Genomic DNA, 18,690 nt, shown 5'->3' on the forward strand with positions numbered 1-18,690 from the left:
CCCCCCACACCACCACCACCACCACCACCACCACCACTCCCTGCAGAATTGGGGATTTGCTTTTGTGCCCTCTACTTTGGGATACAAAAGTGACCAAAATAAATCTGATGCACCCATTACAACATTTGTGATCTTTGTCTTTCTTTCTACTTCTATTTACCTTTTATTTCCTAGCGCCTTGCTTGAGAATACCTTACGTATGTCTTTAATGTTGAGCGTTCGCCCAGGTGAGGAAGGCAATGGGTTCCCATGCCGGGTCATACAAAAGTCCTTTAAAATGGTAGTTGTGATTCCCTGCTTAACGCTCAGCATTTAGGGTAATGGCAACGACCGGTTAACCTGTTGTCAGTATGATGTGACAGGGTGGGATGCTGTGCTGGGTGCCTTTGCATGGTATTTCGGCATCAGATCCGCTCTCACAAGGAGGCAACTACAACAACATACCATGTCTCCGGCACACAAACACAAATGCACTTCACACATGGAGTCACGTCCTTAAATGACATTAGCTTTTAATAGGACGTTAAACAAAATAATACCAATTCAAACCAAAAATGTAACAGTTTCTCTGATTCTGCATGTTTTCCACGCACCGGAGCAGTCGTGATGATGACATTCCGAATCGATCGGTTTTAAAACAATCATACCTAGCACGCAACCGCACAGCATCGTGGTATCGTGATTACAACCTTCTGTTCAATCATGAGAATTTTCCTAAAGTCATCCGTCTTTTGTTTTGTTTTGTCTCAAATACCAAAAAGAACCAGGATAAAGCAATATTTATATCATTCGTTTTAGCTTGCCCTTTTAACGGAATATGGGCGGGGAATGCAGCCCACAACATAGGTGTCAGCCTTTGTCATCAGCGCCGGCATCTCAATTCAAGTTCGAAGATTTAGCAGGGTTTCATTTCTGGCAATATTATCGTGGGGCTTTCTTAGTTTTAGTTGGATGTAAACACGTTGGACAATGTTGGTCTTGTGAGCGACTTATTTGGTTAAAGTTGTACATGTTACATAATAATCATAAACTTTCAGAGCAAATCGTTTCAAGCAATACTTTTTTTTACATGAACAAGAGGCTGTTGGTTGTATAGATGTTGTGGCAGTTTTTAGACGTTAAGTAATGCTCTGACCAAATTTTCACAGAACGGCTCTAAGTATGTGGAGTAAGTATCATTCAATAAAAAAAATATCATATGAATACCGTGTTATGCAGTTTCATAAAGCCATCACATAAATTGTGTATATAATTCAATCTTGCTTGTTACAAGCATTTTCATTGGCTTAAAAAAATATGTTATCACCCCATAACGTAAAAAATGACGTCGCCGTTTGTAACGTCGCTTTTGATTGGCTAAGAGAAAAGAGTCCATCAATAAAAGTGGATTTCCACAGGGATTGTGTAAAGTAGATTAAAGAATTCCACGGAAGTGGATGTGTCGCCTGCGCAGGATGCTGGGAGATTGTGCTTCGAACTGCATGAAGTTTAAGTTTTATTGGCCCAAGGAAACTCAAGTTATCGCACGAAAACAGGTTTTCTATTTATAGTAACAGTGACCTTGACCTTTGACCTTCGGACCTGAAAAGCAATCCCAAGCAAGCACTTTTGGTAAGGAAGCACTGCATGAAGTTTGAGTTTGATCGGCCCAAGGAAACTCAAGTTATCGCACGAAAACAGATTTTCTATTTATAGTAACAGTGACCTTGACCTTTGACCTTTGGACCTCAAAAGCAATCCCAAGCAAGCACTTTTGGTATAGGAGGCACTGCATGAAGTTTGAGTTTGATCGGCCCAAGGAAACTCAAGTTATTGCACGAAAACCTCTGTGCGGACGACGCCGCCGACGACACCGACACCGACGCCGACATAGCAATACCTATGTGTCACCAGCTTTTCGCAGGCGACACAATTATAAGGATTAACTTGAATTTATTTTCAATGTTATGGAGCTATAACACAAAAATCGGAGTGTGTTCTCAGCATAAACCGCTTCGCGGTTTATTTAGAGTACACTCCGGTTTTTTTGTGTCATATCTCCACAACATGAAAAGTATATTCAAGTTAATCCTTAAGTAACGTGTGTAATATCACTCCGGAAATGACGTCACAATCGAATAGGAACAATAAATATGACGTCACGTCATTATGAAGCGGACGCAATTTTCATCGTTTCTGAGGCGGCCAAGTACAAAATATTCGTTTCAAGTCACAATTATACAGTTTACTTTGTATTTTATGATAAACAGAATATGTCATTCGTTTCCCTTCATATAAGATGTATGATACTCGTTTTGGAGGCTCGCAAACATGAAAATCCAAAACTTGTATAATAAATCTAACATGAAGGGAAACTTGTGACAGATCCTCTATATATGTATGATTTGCTTGGATTGATTCAGTGTAATTAGTTGAAAGAACAGGTTTTTGGTGTTATGTATAGTGTTAGAATATGTTCTTTTCTGCAGTTTTTCTATTAGTAGTTTTTAACTATTATAAGGCTGATGTATTCATATGCAGGGTAATGTTTGAGTTGAAACATTCGTTTAATATATTAACAGTCAAGAACAGATTTGAGTGAGTTTTTAAGTGACGTTTCACGGACTAATAAGCTACCAAAGCTTACAGGTATATCCAAATCAGACAACAACTTCAACATATTATGCCAGTGTAAACTTTTCGAAGATGTTAGTTTTTATGTTGTCTATCTGCAAGACAGCCTCCACTAACATCTTTGAGAATGCACACCAACATGATCTGTTGAAAAGACGTTGCTAACGTATCTAGATATACCTTCACCAAGTAGTAGTACACTTGCTTAAACTTCGTCATCAGTATGTGTATGTGAGCCACACGTTCTAGTCTCGTCTACCAATACACCTATACTATAAACAGTGTCCGACCAACTGAATGCCGACCGTTTGTGATGTTTCATCAAGTCTACCGAACCATATACTGCATGATATTATCCAATTAAAACAAAATGTGTCCCTGTCAAAGCCGCTCCCGGTGTGATATCACTAACCGTTATGAAATAATCTCATGTTTTCTGGCAAAGGGTCATTTTGCTACAGCGATGGAGTAAGCACTCTTGTTTATAGTACAGGTGTATTGACATACGAGGCTAGTACCTGCGGATAAGATAAAGAACACTTCACTAGCACTCGTGTTAATTTGAATTACCCACCAATATAAAAGTAAGGTTCTTTTCTGGTTACAATATGCACTCGTCTGCCCCGCCTCTGTGTGTCCTGCCTCCGTAAGACGCGGAGCAGCGCCGTAATACCGCAATCAGTCACGGACAAAGGTCACGGGCACACAGCTCACAGTGGTAAACAACACAGCGCTATACATACGCTGACCAGGACTTGACCAGGACTTGACCAGTGGAACTTTATATCCAGTGTCTACAACATCAATCGGAATTATGAGAATTGATACTCCAGTAGTACGTAAGTAACTATCAATTAGGAACTCGGAAGGTTTGTAGAGAAACATGTTTTATTATTGTTATGCTGCTGTTGTTGATTTGGTCATTTTTCTGTGTTTTCTGCTATGCTATGTGTCCAGGCTCTGCTATGTACATTGATTCCACTATTAGGATGCACTACTACATACAGATCCATGCTTCATGACTATTGTAGATGTGGTCATTTTCTGTGTATTTAGATATCTTGAGCGTCCAGGATCTCATTTGTAATATACATCAATTCCAGTAGCGGTATTATATTTCGAACTCGTGTAAAGAAACCTGTTTCGATTTGGTAATTTCTGTGTGGTCTGCTATGTTGTGTGTCCAGGTTCTGATTGTATAGTACGTACATTCCAGAAGTACAAACATGTTTCATTACTTTACTGCTGTTGTTGATTTGGTCATTTTTCTGTGTTTTCTGCTCTGCTATGTGTCCAGGCTCTGATTGTATAGTACGTACATTTCAGAAGTAGCATTATACTATGAATTCGTATATACAAACATGTTTCATGACTTTACTGCTGATATATTGTTGATGTTGTCATTTTCTGTGAAGTCTTATATGCTAAGCGACCTGGATCTCATTTGTAATGTACGTACATTACTAATAATATTACGTGCTATTACAATAAGAGTTCGTATATAGAAATATGTTTCATGGCTTTTGCTGCTGCTATTGTAGATGTGGTGATTTTTTGTTTATTCCGCTATGCTATGTGTCCAGGCTCTGATTTGCTTTGTACATTAATTCCAGTATAAGTACATACTTACAGTACCGACTACTACTAGGGACTCATACAGATCCATGCTTCATGGCCATACTGCTGCTATTGTAGATGTGGTTATTTTCTGTTTAGCAAAATATTTTAAGCGTCCTGGATCTCATTCGTTATGTACATCAATTCGAGTAGTATAATTATATTAAAACCAAACCGTTTGGGGAACTCGTATAAAGAGACAAGTGTCATGACTGTTGCTGCTGCTATTGTTCATGTGGTTATGTTCTGTGTAGTCTGCTATGCTATGCGTCCAGGCTCTGATTCGTAATGTACTTAAATTCCAGTAGTACTATTATGCTAGAAACTCGTACAAAGAGACATGTGTCATGTGGTAATTTCCCGTGTAGTCTGCTATGCTAATTAAGCGTCTTGGTTCTGATTTTGTACACCAGAAGTAGTACGTACTATTTTACTTAGAATCCCCATAGAAACATGTTAAATTCAGGCATGTTCTATACACTGTTTCGTTAAGCGCGCTGTTTATGGTTTGTATTGTATGTATACAAGCTCATTTTTTATGAAATTCACATCCCTCTTTGCACTGTCACATAGAACGAAGTGCAATAAGAGATATGATTTAATAAGATTGACATGAAGTTATATTGATTAAAACATTTTTTGTTTTAATCAATAAACAATCTACGAACCAAACTCATGAGTCTGAGGACTGACCACACGTGATCATATATAGTAGTCCTCTGTTCGTTTAGGGTAACAGATATATTTCATACCAATTGCTTACATATCGATCATAATTCCTAATGTTAAAGCTTCTGTTAGATTGGACAGACACAAAATGTTTGCTGATGTTGTGAGGTAGGTGTAGTTGTGTTGTTGGTGTCTGCTACAAGTATTGATGAAAGCAGACAAAATGTCAATAGTTTACATGTATAAACAGAAAGTATTGTGGATCGATGTTTACAGCTGTGTCAGAAGGTATAGCGGTAAATGTAAACGCTCACTACCAAACTGTTACTGAACGTAAACATGTTTGTGTACCAGTGGAGTAGTGTTATTTATCAATCCAGGTTGAAAAGCTCGAATGACAAACAGTTTGTTACTGGATTATTCCTTCAAGAGAAGAAAGCTTGTATTTGGGAGACCAGTCAATTGAACTTGATTGATATATTTACTTTACAGAGAGGCATGCGGCCGAGCTGTCACCATTCCAAAGGGAAAAACTCGAGTACTACTTCAAGTTTTTTGGTCAGTAAGATTTACCAGTTCAACAAGCATAAAACATGCAAATGTACACATAGAAAAATAAATTAAAGATAAACATGTACTGATGGAACGTAGTGGTAGGCAAAACTAATGAAATGCATGTATTACCTCGACTGTCTAATTATATGAAATTTCACTATGATTTTGAAATCGCAATATATTTTATGATTTGTTTTTCAAATTAATCGTTTTGGGTTAAGTACAACTTTGAAAGAATTTCACAGAAATCGCTCGATTAAATAAACGTTATCAGATTTAGTTATGTTTGCTGCGACGACTTACACAATCATATATAATATTTTTCAATTTCTCATCGGGATCCTTCTTAACTGGTAAAAATTTCGTATTTTCCATATACAGTCATTATAAATGCACTGAACTTATAAGAATATAATAAATTGTGATGAATTGCATTATTTCCGAAATATTACAACGATTAAACATTGCTTTCAATATCTATCTCTCGTATATAGTAATAGAAGGCTTGGTGTCTGAGGAGACGCCAGGTCACATAGGTAAATGCACTGATGAACATTTTATGTAAACACTTGTGAACTCGATTTTAATGGGAGTAATAACCCTTAAACAGCCTCGGTAACTCATATGTGTAGTGTTTGTTTGTGTGTTATATGGGCTGGGGTAGACTGGCTACCAGCCCCTGAGTTTTTACTACTAGGTTATCTCCTCTTAGTGTGAGAACGAAGTCAGACATCCAAGTGATCAAACCTTTTTTTTCTTCTTTCTTAATAACATTCTAGAGACTAGACTAGTGTCTAGAGCTGCGAATGAGGGGTTCGTAGCGATGGATCGAGTAATACATTCACAGATACATTTCAATCGTTAGATAACTGAAAAAACAATGATAGACACGGACACTTAGGTTGATATTTGGATTCCTGGGGCGGGATCACTTACATTAAAATGTTCAAACTAATTAATAAATACCGGTAACAGGAAGCTAGACTCTTCCTTGACATGCATTAGGGGGACAATCTAGATATATCTGTAGGAGAACCACCGAATCATTGAAGGGTTCAGTCCTTGACCATACGGACTGGACACACGAGAACAGTTTTGTGTATGAGCTTGCGTATATTTGTATACGTAGCAGTAATGTGACCCCTGTGTGAACCACGTTATATGTTTTGGCCCCAGCCATTCTAGTCATTGACTTTGACATCGTGGAAAGTACATCAGTTCAGCGCGTCCCGAATAAGACTATGGTTACGGCAAGGGTTTTATATATAACAGGAATATCGGCCACTCAGGTTACCATGTTAGCCAACCAACCGATCGATTAGAGATGTGAACTGATCACTGGCATATGTATTCTGTTATACTTATAAACTATATCCCACGACCGCAATACTTACAGAAAAGCATTCCTCTCCTATCTCTGTCCCCGATAGCCGGTCGTTGGAGGGGTTTAGTCTTGGAGGTTTGAAATCATTTGAAATGATCAGGTGCGTTCTTTTACTAGTCTATTTCCTTGTGGAGTCAAACATCCACGAAGTCAAATTTGAAAAGTGTCAGTCTGTTCTGTCTAAATGAAAGAGTCCAGAGACGGGTTGTCCTCGAAATTCCCAAGGTTACACTGAGTGACGTTGTGCTGAAAACGTAAGTAAGCGTAACCACAGGAGTTTCGAGGATGAAAACGAGGTTAGTGGGGAAGTAAAGTGTCGCTGGGTTTCAAATATAAATGTATATATATTCATATTTATGTAAATATAGACATATAAAATTACGATTGCCTATACTTTGGTATATCTGGATCACGTTTCTATATCAATAAATGTCTTAATTTTAACACAGATGTCGACGGCGATGGTTATCTGATGCAAAAAGACCTGCCACTTCTATTCAAGGTAAGGTTGTGCCGTAACAAATAAATCCGCGTCGCCAATTTGCGACAGTTTTCTCATCAAATACCGCCGCAAATTTCGAAATATAGTAGAGGTATCCCTTAAATGAGTAAAAGTCTTCTTTCTATTCCTTATTCCACGGTGTTTTAGTTTATATATAACTAGGTCCAAAACAAAGTTACAATGTAAAATCCTAACTTCGTAACGAGGTTACGGTTTACATACTCAAGTTCATAACGAAGTTACACTGTATAATATAAAGTCCATAACGAGGTTATAGTTCCTGCTAAACGGTTAGCATTCAGTTAAATGACAACTGGTTCACCCGGACGAATTGCTGTGCTGGGGCCATGCCGTGGTATTTCAGTGAGATAGCATTATAAACTCGGCATCAGACCTGCGCTATCACAAGGAGACAAATACACAAAAATACCCTGTCTTCGGCAGACATACACAAATCCTGACATACAAAAAACACATGGAGGCACGTCCTTAAATGACCTTAGGTGTTCATATGACGTAAAATAAAACAAAACCAATCCAGACCAAACCAACACTGTATATATACCCAAGTCCATAAATAATTTACTCTTTATAATCTAAAACCCTTAACGAGGTTAAGCTGTATATGCTCAAGTCCCTTTCAATAACAAGGTCATGCTGTGTATATATTGTGGTTTAAATCATGTAACGGCCAGTCACTTGGGCTGGACACTGGACATCAACAACTGTGATCGTGAGACTTGCCCATAATGCCGATAGGCCTAATTCATGCTGTACGAAAATATTCCAAATGTTAAGGCTATGGTGCCTGGGGTTGTACACTTAAGTTCAACAAAAGTAGGTCAAATAAAGACTTTCTACTGATTTAGACATACGGGAGCGATGAAAACAAGCGAAATTCCTCTCCAACGTATTTTTTCTAGTGGGCCTATTATATCGAGGATAGACACAAAATATTAACATGTTATTATCGTACACTGTGGTTATAAGTTACCAAATATTAGCAATAAATAAAAAGTGACTCCCATCATACCACTTTTCCTTTCATGGGAATGAGCCTTTGAAGTCAATGTCATGTGTATAAGTATATAACATACTGATAATATAGTATAAACGAATTCATGTGTAATTAAGAATATTGTTTTTCTACCAAAAATAAATTTCTATGCGATTGACAATTCTGGCGATCACTCGACAATTTGAAGTAAAAAACACGGTAAAACGACGTTAAACAACGTATAAGTATTGCTAATATTATTTTAACATTATTCTCATTACTAACCCAGGTAGTTTATGCTTTCAAATTAAATAAAAGCTTAAAGCCATTTTGCTCTTCTAAATTTTAAAAAATTTAAGCAAACAACTTGTTACTGTACTTATACAGAGCGTATTTATTCAATATTGATTTAACTTACAACTACATACAATAACATGAGTTTGTTATAATTTAGAAATAATGGTTATAATGAATTAGTTTCGTTGAATATAAAAATATTAATTTAACGTGAAGACAGATACGGATATCATTATTAAAAATGTAATACAAGTTTTCATTATTTGTTTTGTCACGAACTTGACCTTAATAATGATATACTTGGTTCGATTGAGCAAACGTAAGATATAAAGCTAAGTCAGTAAGCAGTTTGAAAGGGATGACAGCAGCTTATGATCAGGTATATCAAGGTCCACAAAAAATGAACATGAAAAATCAAAGATTTGAAACAGAAATCTGTACGAGTCGTAACTGTTTTGACACAAAATATCGCTTGGTAGTTGTAACTGACTGAAATGAGAGGGTATATTAACGTATGATAGATTATAGAAATAGGACAAAGAAATTATAAAATGAAATGACTTTCTCTGAGAGGGTATATTAACATATGATAGATTATAGAAATAGGACAAAGAAAATATAAAATGAAATGACTTTCTCTGAGAGGGTATATTAACATATGATAGATTATAGAAATAGGACAAAGAAATTATAAAATGAAATGCTTTTCTTAGCATCCTATTTACAAGATAGTTTGAATCCAAAATTTAATATAAAAAAGCCTGTCCTGCCATGAATCCACAATTAACATTGACTATTGAAGAGCACTAAAGCCTCACGAGGGTCGTCCGATGTTCCCTACGAGGTGTTTACTCTGACTTTTGTAACGCACAGTTTTGGGTTAATAATATATATAGGCCAACACGTAGCCACTGTTGAAGTAACAATGTCTCTGAATTGTTGAAAGATTATGCATTATTTTGTAAACTGGCCAGGGATTGTCGGGGGGGGGGGGGGGGGATGATGTAGAGGTCTTGAGGCCACGACTTTACACTTTCATCGCCTTTGCTTTCACAGTATATGTTTCGAATCATCTGTGTCCTAAGTAATTTGTTGATTTTTATGATTGCTACATGCAGAATGGCGGCATTAAATCTGTATCTAGTGTCCATGAGATATTGTTAGGTCACAATCATAGCCACAAACGAAGTTATACAGTGTTCGTATGCTTCGGAGTCCATAAAAACGAAAGGAGAATACAGGAGGTTAACATAACCGCACTTGAAACTCAAACTCAATAAGACAAGGGCAAGATAAGAACGAAGGAAATATTTAGTTGATATTTTTGCAAACGAGGGTAAGACAAGGTGTTCCTGCTCCAACGACGACACCTGCTATGTAAGTTGAGGTCAATACTTACATAAAGAATTTCTGTACTGACAACACAACAACAAATGAGTATTAGCATAAAGGAGCTAGTACACCACGGGGTAATAATGTGTACAAACTTAAACGTGGCGAGGTTCCGAAAGTCGTGATATGTGAATCTAATGTTATTATTCCGTATATGGATGTTAGTATAAACCATGAAAACAATGGGCAATGACTATCCGAGAGAAAAGAAAGAAAAAAATGTAACAGTGATTAAATAATATGTCTTGAAATTCCAAAGATTTCGAAATGTATTTTCAATCGGCAATTACATTAGCTGTAAACCATGACTTATATGTATTTCACACTGAAAACAATGACTCATAAGTTATGTACAGTGAAAACAATTACTATTAAGTATTGGACACTGAAAAAGCACTGGTTCATTCATAGCGATTACCCCTGGAATACGTCGAAACAAACATCATTGTTATAAGAGAATTAAAGGTTTATTGAGAAGCAAAGCCGGTCAATTTTCCGTTACGCTGCCGAAAGATTCTTTTGCATCGAAGGATAAAGCTTTTCTACTTGTATCATCCACAAGGTAGCGCTTAATGAGCCTTCGGTTTCATCACAACATATTCCAGGGGAGTAGAGAGCATAAGTGACATAACGTTAGGAATTGTGAGGATGCGTACACTGGAAGAGGGAATTGATATGAGAAGAAAATTTGTTTTTGTTTATTACAGAAAATCATTGACTACACAGGGTGGGAGAAGAACTCAACAGCTGCTACAGAACTCTATGAAGTGCACGAGACATTCTTTGAGGTGCTGCACGAAAAAACTGACATCAAATCAGGTATACAGTAGATGCATTGTTCTTACCTTGGAACGTATCATGAAATCGGAGCCCGTATTCATTAAACCATTCTCATGCTTTAGCCTTGTTTCTTTTTCTAGTAATAAATTAACAAAAACATTAAATTTCGTCAATGATTTGGAAACATTTGAAGAGATGATTAAGAGCCGAACGCTGCTTTCAATATTTATATTTGTCTATTGGATTGTTTTTTCCAGGATTTAAGCCATTTACTGTTTTGAGCAAAAAATCCATGATTGAGCATGAGAAAAGATTAATGAATACAGGCCATGTTATCAATCCAACTTAAAAAAATAGATGATAATAATGTGAAACAGTCAAACAATAAAGTGTTCGACTCTGAAAACCCTTTAAGTCTCTTTAAAGTTTAAAAATGGTTGGAAAAATAAATTATTTGAAAAATTTACCACCGAAACAACGGATTGGGCTTGAGCCCAGAATCTGAACTCGAGACTGAGGATGTGTTTGTGAATTTTAGCCTGAGCGACAGCAAGGCTTATTAACACGGGTCCATATATCTAGTGTTGTGCTTGATCGACGGTCCTGTACTTCAGGGACATTGAAAAGCCATGTACAGATACCATAGCACTAACAGCAAGAATAGTTCGATACTTTCTTTCCTTTACTATACAATCGTTCTACCTCCATTCCTAGCGTTTAGACACTCGTCTTTTATCGTGAGGTTCTTCATCATAGGACGTTGATAAATTGTAAAAATTCCTCCCCCGACAGATTCTACTTCCTCAGTCAGCTGGTGACGATCATAATCATTAAGAAGCAATTAAAAATTTAAATAAATTGATAATTATAAACCAATTGTAAAATCTGTAGGCTGGGTTATACAGAAGACAGATGAAAGATGGATGATATTATGTCTATACTGAATGCTGACGAAAAGACCTACATAAATCTGTATGTAGGACGGCGGGCAGCATGCTGGTTGCGAGATGCCAAATGTCGTGTCATAGAATGCATACATATGCACATGTACACAGGACAACCCGTTATTATCACACAACATGCGTACAGTAGTTATCAATATAACACTGCTGAAGAGCCAGATTATACTTAAACTCTCTGGCGCAGCACACCTTTTAATATGGTCTTCCGCAAGGCTGCCAGGGTTGGATTCTCCGATCGAACATGAAAAGGTATGGGGTCACCTGCCCAACGACTTGGGTTTTCTCCGGCTACACTAGTTTCCTCCCACGTTATATCCCCGCGAGCTTATATCCGGGCTAACAAGAATGATTTATATTTGTTCAAAATGTTATTTTTTCATAATTGTTTTAAACAAAACGATTTCTTTGTCTGCAATTTCTTTGTGTCTGAAATTAAAAACAATAAAAAAATTGTGAGCAATCCTTAGTTCCAGACCTCCCAAAAAATGAGATATCAGGAATGTACAAAGGGCCGTAACCCTGTATGTTATAAGGTTTATGATTAGATATTTCAGAGCGCGACACATCTCCTTATTATGAGATATTGACATGAGATATTTAGTAATTAATGGTAAATGTTTACAAAGTCATTGATGGTAAACAATAACTACCTATGTCACAAAGTAGTTCATGTTTAAACTTGAAATGTATTGAAATATAAAAAAAAAAAAAAACCGATTGAATCCAGACAGTCATGGGATGTTTTGTGTAATTACGTTTTTAGATCTGATTGGTCTGGATGCGTGGATGTTGCTATGGGAACATATGATACCCGGATGTATGAGCATGCATAATTTCCCTATTTGGCTCCGCCTACTTCCGAGGTCACTGTTCCGGGTCATGGACACGAAGGATGACGGGGTGCTAGACGCACAGGAGATTCGGGAGTTCTACGAGTCGTTTGTAAAGATTCCCGAGGCGGAAGCTGGTGAACTAGCCTCACGTGCCTTCAACGAGATGACTGACGTGAGTAGCCGATACAGGAATGAATAAACTGGATCATACTATATCAACCTGCAAAACTATATTGTAGTTGGGAATGTCGTTAATTCGTTCTTAATTGTTTTCCTATTGGTTTTAGTTATTTTTTAAGACAAGCCCGAGCCGCTTTTTTCCTACGTTGTTCCTAGTAATATCTTATATCTGTTCATAATCGAACGTCAACGTACTTTGTCACCATAACATACAAATATGTGGTGGGTCTCTATGACTATTTTCAAAACGCAACTTAACAAGCAACGACTATCGGATAATTATTTTAGGTCTAGACTTTCAGTGATTTAATAAATAGGTTTCCTTGAAGTAATGGGATAGAACGTTGCATTAGTCGATAAATGGAGTGGTGAATTTAGTTGATTCTGAGAAAAATTCAAGTTGGAAAGCTGTGCTGCGCAGTTTATTATTTTTTTCCCTCATGACCATCATATTTCATCACCTCATGAAATCGACAGAAGCATTGTTCTATCCTTATACTTTATATAAGCCTGAATTGAAGCTATATATTTGATAATGTATACCTAGTTTATTCCCTGTACCTGTGTGTGTTACAGTATGGCCGCTACCCGCTGACCTTGGATGGGTACGAACAAATCTTTGCCAACTTCCTGTTGGGGCGGACAAAATACGGGCCCGGTCGATACATCTTTGGCTGCTTCGAGCACTCTGCTGAAGAGAACTCTCGTCTTATTTCCGGTCCACCAAAGGCGAACGCCGCGGAAGTCACAACAAAATTTCCAAGAAGGGCAAGTGACGCAACTAGAGCTCCGTTGCGCATGTACAGGAAGGAGTAGTACCGAAAGTCATAATATAGATCAACTACAGATAATGCTTGGCTGGCATTACATTGACATCATTCCTGCTCAACCAATACATTGGAAAAACTCATTGGAATGAATATTACAATAACAATAAATATAATTAGGCGATGTATTATATACTCATATATACTGTAATTAACCGATTGATCATTTAAACATACATAAGTAAAGGATATATAGATCTGTTATCATTCTCTCGTGAATTAAAATCGCCTTATTCACATGTGCTCAATGTTAACAAGGCAGTATGGTAGTCAATATTAATTACTTAAGGACGCCTGTCCCACTGCATTGTGGTCTTTCGTATATACATTTATCGCACCTTAACTTCCGGTTGGGCCACTTCCGTTGACCAGGTAGCTCAGTCGGTTAGCGCAATAGTATAGCCTGAGGTCCTGAGTTAGATCCAAATTCAGCCCCGCTGTTGTTTTACATTCAGAACACTGTTGTTGATTACATTTTGTTTATTTCATCTTCAACATTTTTCATAAATGTCCCTCAAGGTATGGTTTTCGCTTCGAAATGATTATCAAAGCTTTTCCGTCTTTGCGTATTGCAGAGTTATCTTCTCTTTAGAGCAGGGATTGATTGTTACGTCATTGGTTTGTGTGAGAAAATTACATCGTTTTCCCAAAAATTGATGACGTTACTCTCAAAAGCAAATGACGTAACAATCAATACCTGCTCTCAAGAGAAGATAACTTTGCAATACGCAAAGACGGATATTCCGTCTTTGCGTATTACAGAGTTATATTCTCTTGTGGAGCAGGTATTGATTGTTACGTCATTTTCTCAAAAATTGATGACGCTACTCTCACAAACAAATGACGTAACAATCAATACCTGCTCACAAGAGCAGATAACTCTGCAATACGAAAAGACAGAACTGACAATACATTATCAAATATAGAGTATCGGAAAGTGCACGTAAATTTTTATCAAATATGTAAGTGTGTATTACCATTACACTGTACATGTACCTCTTTATTAATTTACCTCATTGCTGTCCAATGGTTGTGGATTAATCAAGTGTTCAGTTATTACAAATATATGTTATGCATGTAAACATTATTCTGCCTTTACACTGTATATCATATTATATCATTCATATGTCAAACATTATGTACATACTTATTTTCATGTTAAGGTAATAAAGAGCATCACAGCGTTTTAACGTTTCCATTTGTTTGTAAAAGTGAGATCATATAATAATAATATACAACAATTACACAACGCTCCATATGATTTACCTTAAAGCGCTTCACAGCACATGGATAATAGTATAAGTTATAGTAGATAAAACTAGAAATTGTCTGTAAGATATCAATGTCCCCGTCATCATGTGAAATTAGTTTCAGTGTTTGATGTTTGACGGGACGGGACGGACATGGGCAGCACAATACCCCCACCACCCCCACCACCCCCTATTATGGGGGGGGGGGGGGGGTGTAAAAAAGCATACAAATCACCACAATAAAATCAGTAAGAAGACATTTATCTCAATATGCATATAATTGAATATATAAAGGGCAGTGTGTACATGACGTCTGTGCAAAAAGCCTAATTTGAATTTGACCAGGGATTTTGACTTCTTGATAGCAGTACTCATCTCGATTGACTGAAATCAGTGCCAATACAGTTTCGATACATTCTGATAAATGACGCATCTACTTCAGTTCAGTTTAAACATATGTTATTACCATAAATTAAGCAAAAGGATTGGGAACAAGTAACATGAACATTATAATCGCCCTTTCCTTACAATTTACTAAGACGTAGATGTACATCATAAGGTGGCTAAAATCTACTTCAGCATATGTGCAGATAGGATTAACCTGTTCTCAAAGTTCCTTCCATAAGCTTAAAATAATTGATTTATAAGTACAAGTCTATAAAACGTTTTTCATAATTGTCTAAATAAAACAATAAGTTATGAAGAAAATCCCACTTATTGCCCCTGATGTACATCTGCTATTCAGAGACAGCACCAAACATTTCTCATAACATTTACACAACATTAATCTCTAGCAAACCAATTAAGCACACACTTAGCAATTTTATATTTTGAACACACATTTATTTCACATACATGTACCACTCACATATCTTTTTAAAGAAATCTTGGCACCTCTGTTTCTGTAATTTTTAAAGTATCTGAAGTCATCAAATATTCTGTTTTAGTAAATTTGATTGAATTTTAACAATTTAACACACTTAGAATATACACAAAACTCCATAATTCTACACAAACCATAAGTCATGGAAGGTTTAAAGGTATCCATCTTAACTGATAAGTTATCAATTATACAGACATACATATAGCACTTCTTGTTCCCTGGGGTGTCACCACTTTACAGGGAGAATGTTGACGGTGGGAAGATGTAATGCCATAAACAGCTACTTGTCTGAGTAAACACACAACAGAAACACATAAAATCAATAAATAAGATGTGTGTCAAGGTATATATTATGACAGGAATATAAAAAAACTAAAATTCACTTTAAAAATGGAATTTAAGTTTGATTTGGTCAAAATACCTATAGGTGACACATACATATATAGAAGTCACATGTGCAACTTTTGTACTAGCTTGTTCAGTTGTGCTGAGGGGCTACTTACTGTTCATAGTCTTGTTGTGCACGGTATTACAATTATGAAGACACAACGCAATCTATGATAAAAAAAAACCATAAGATTCTACTTAAAACACTATCAAAGCTGGGAAGGCTGTATATGAAAATATGACAGCACAGCGTCATGCAGAAGCCAGCTAACAACTCGCATACACTTGGAAGGAATACATTAATAACATCGAACAATAAAATGGTGCTAAATGCAAAATTGTCCTTTAAAATATGCTTCTAATCTACTATGTAACTTGTACTAAAATATGTGTTGTACTTTTACACATGGGGTATGCTGAAACAGGTTATTTGAGTTTCAAGTGTGTGTGTTTTTAAGATATTTAACTTTTAAACTTGAATTTAGTCATTGCTGTCTTTTGAACATAGAAATAGATATATTTTGTATGAGAAAAGTGGCCTAAGAATGATTGGCCAGAGGTGGTTTGAATGGAGGGATTGATAATTGCGCAGGACAGCACCTGTTCTATCAGATGCTAAAACCTGGTACACAGGTCATTGTTGTACTGTTAAACCTGAGTATAAGGTCAGTTCAACTATACAAGCATTTAGCACAGAGACATATTTAGCCCAGATATTACCTAATTTTGAAGCTTTTATCAAGTTATCTATTCACATACTGAACAAAATGTGCTAAGACCCAATAACATAACAGTAGCTGTTTTTGAAAGAAACTGTCTGGAAACACAGAAAATGTGTGAAAGGTCAGGTTCATTGAGCACATGGCTATTTAAAGGACTCACACAACTAAATCATTTACTATATGTTATTGTTAAGCTTTTGAGCTAATAGCGTTAATATTTGAAGTTCACCACTACTGACAACTGTCAAGATTCACAGATATATACCTGACAAAGGCTTCAAAAGACATTTTTGGATGGGTTTGGTGGCGTCTGCATTTGACAACCGGAAGTTTACAAGCCAAACAGGTGGGGTGGAACGGGGGATTTCATTCCTTCCTCTGCATCTCGCTGATAATATAACTCGGTGGAAAAGAGGAGAGAGAACAATACTTCTTTAATTGGTTATGGTCAGGGGTTAGCGCGAACGCAGACCCCCACACTAAAAAATAGCGTACCCGAGTAATCCGCATTTGGGATTATCGCAGGGTTCAGCCCGACCGGAGTGCAATGGAAGGGCCTCGACCTGGGGGAACCGCCTGGATGATCACGGTATCCCCTGTACCAGGTAAGTATGAGTTGTTCACATGGAATCTTAGCATATAAACGAATAATTGTATTAGGTGACGATAGGTTACGGATATTTGCATAGTTATTTTTAAAAAAATAATTAAAAACAATTGATGGTTATATTTCTAATTTTGGGGGTTAAGAAATCATGATATTTTAAAATTAAACATTTAGTTTGTATCATGTTGAGTGTTAAATTATCTTGTAGTGTGAAAATTGTTTGTTTAATGTTTTTTGGTGAAATTGGTAAGGGAGGCAACTCTTATTTGTAGTGTCGGTTGTTTTCACGCTAATTCGGCCATAGGTGGTGGGCACGTCTATCAAAAAAAAAAAAGGAATATATAAAACTAGTTTTATATATTCAATTTTTTTTTTTGATAGACGTGCCCACCACCTATGTTTGGGGTTGTTCTTTTAGATAACACCATTAGATCCAGGAATGTAGGAATAGTTTGACAAATTGGTCGAAATTATCGAATATAAGGGCCCAAAATCGGGAGATTCCCTCCTAAATAGAGAGTTGGCAAGTACACTTGGTATGCAACTTGCGTTTTGAAACAGCATTGTTTTGTTAATATAATTACTTGAGGTTGCATTCATCATAAGTTGGCATTTAATTCAATTTTGACTAAAAATAGCTCCAAATCCACTCTACTTGCCTACATTGAAGGTTGATAATGTTTATTGTGTGAAGGCAAGCCGCATCATTTATGACAATTAAATATTTGAAACAAAATCCTCAGGCGCGAATTTAGGCACCACCCCCCCTCCCTTTTGGCGGCGGACTGACCTTTTCCGGGCCGGCCCGAAATGGTCTGATCTGCCGGGAATGGGAACATATTAACATTTTAAAATGCATCAAATAATGCACGGAGCTTATACAAAAAAAATCTGGGGCTACGCCCCACACATCCCATACAGCATCCTAGCAAATATTGTGGGTTTCCGTTATCTGATATTTTTACTATATTTTCTTTATTAAAACAATATTTGTTGGCATCGCTACGCTCGTCTACTTTGTATCTTGACCCCAAAAGTGTTTTGTTTTATTTTACCACCTCCGCAAAACCCAAAGTTGCAACTTGCAACGCTCGGTGGAAATATACTAGCATAAGTTGCATAATTATATTATTGACCGCTCGTTATAGATGATCTGAAAATTAATACTTTTTATTGTAACCTTCCTAACCGCCCGGGCGATATTAATCATATCATTATACAAGAACGATAAAG

At 36.8% G+C, this 18,690-nt stretch overlaps 1 protein-coding gene across 1 annotated transcript; it reads left to right on the forward strand.

Annotated features, from left to right (window-relative positions):
- Window positions 1–3,073: 3,073 nt before the first annotated feature.
- On the forward strand, window positions 3,074–14,232 carry LOC110466914 (sarcoplasmic calcium-binding proteins I, III, and IV-like). The gene is made up of 6 exons (XM_021523707.1): window positions 3,074–3,452; window positions 5,392–5,457; window positions 7,288–7,340; window positions 10,734–10,845; window positions 12,532–12,773; window positions 13,358–14,232. The coding sequence occupies exons 1-6, from the start codon at window positions 3,428–3,430 to the stop codon at window positions 13,595–13,597; spliced, it is 738 nt and encodes a 245-aa protein (XP_021379382.1). The 5' UTR covers window positions 3,074–3,427; the 3' UTR covers window positions 13,598–14,232.
- The last annotated feature ends 4,458 nt before the right edge of the window (window positions 14,233–18,690 follow it).

Source organism: Mizuhopecten yessoensis, unplaced genomic scaffold, assembly GCF_002113885.1.
Source record: "Mizuhopecten yessoensis strain PY_sf001 unplaced genomic scaffold, ASM211388v2 scaffold11147, whole genome shotgun sequence".
Lineage (NCBI taxonomy): Eukaryota > Metazoa > Mollusca > Bivalvia > Pectinida > Pectinidae > Mizuhopecten > Mizuhopecten yessoensis.

What these genes read in the sequence shown, in the direction of transcription:
- LOC110466914 (XM_021523707.1), top strand. Translation starts at nt 3,428, where the DNA reads ATGAGAATTGATACTCCAGTAGTAC. An exon ending in ACCTGCCACTTCTATTCAAG is followed by an intron (nt 7,341 to 10,733) that starts GTAAGGTTGTGC and finishes TGTTTATTACAG; the next exon opens with AAAATCATTGACTACACAGG. An exon ending in CCTTCAACGAGATGACTGAC is followed by an intron (nt 12,774 to 13,357) that starts GTGAGTAGCCGA and finishes TGTGTGTTACAG; the next exon opens with TATGGCCGCTACCCGCTGAC.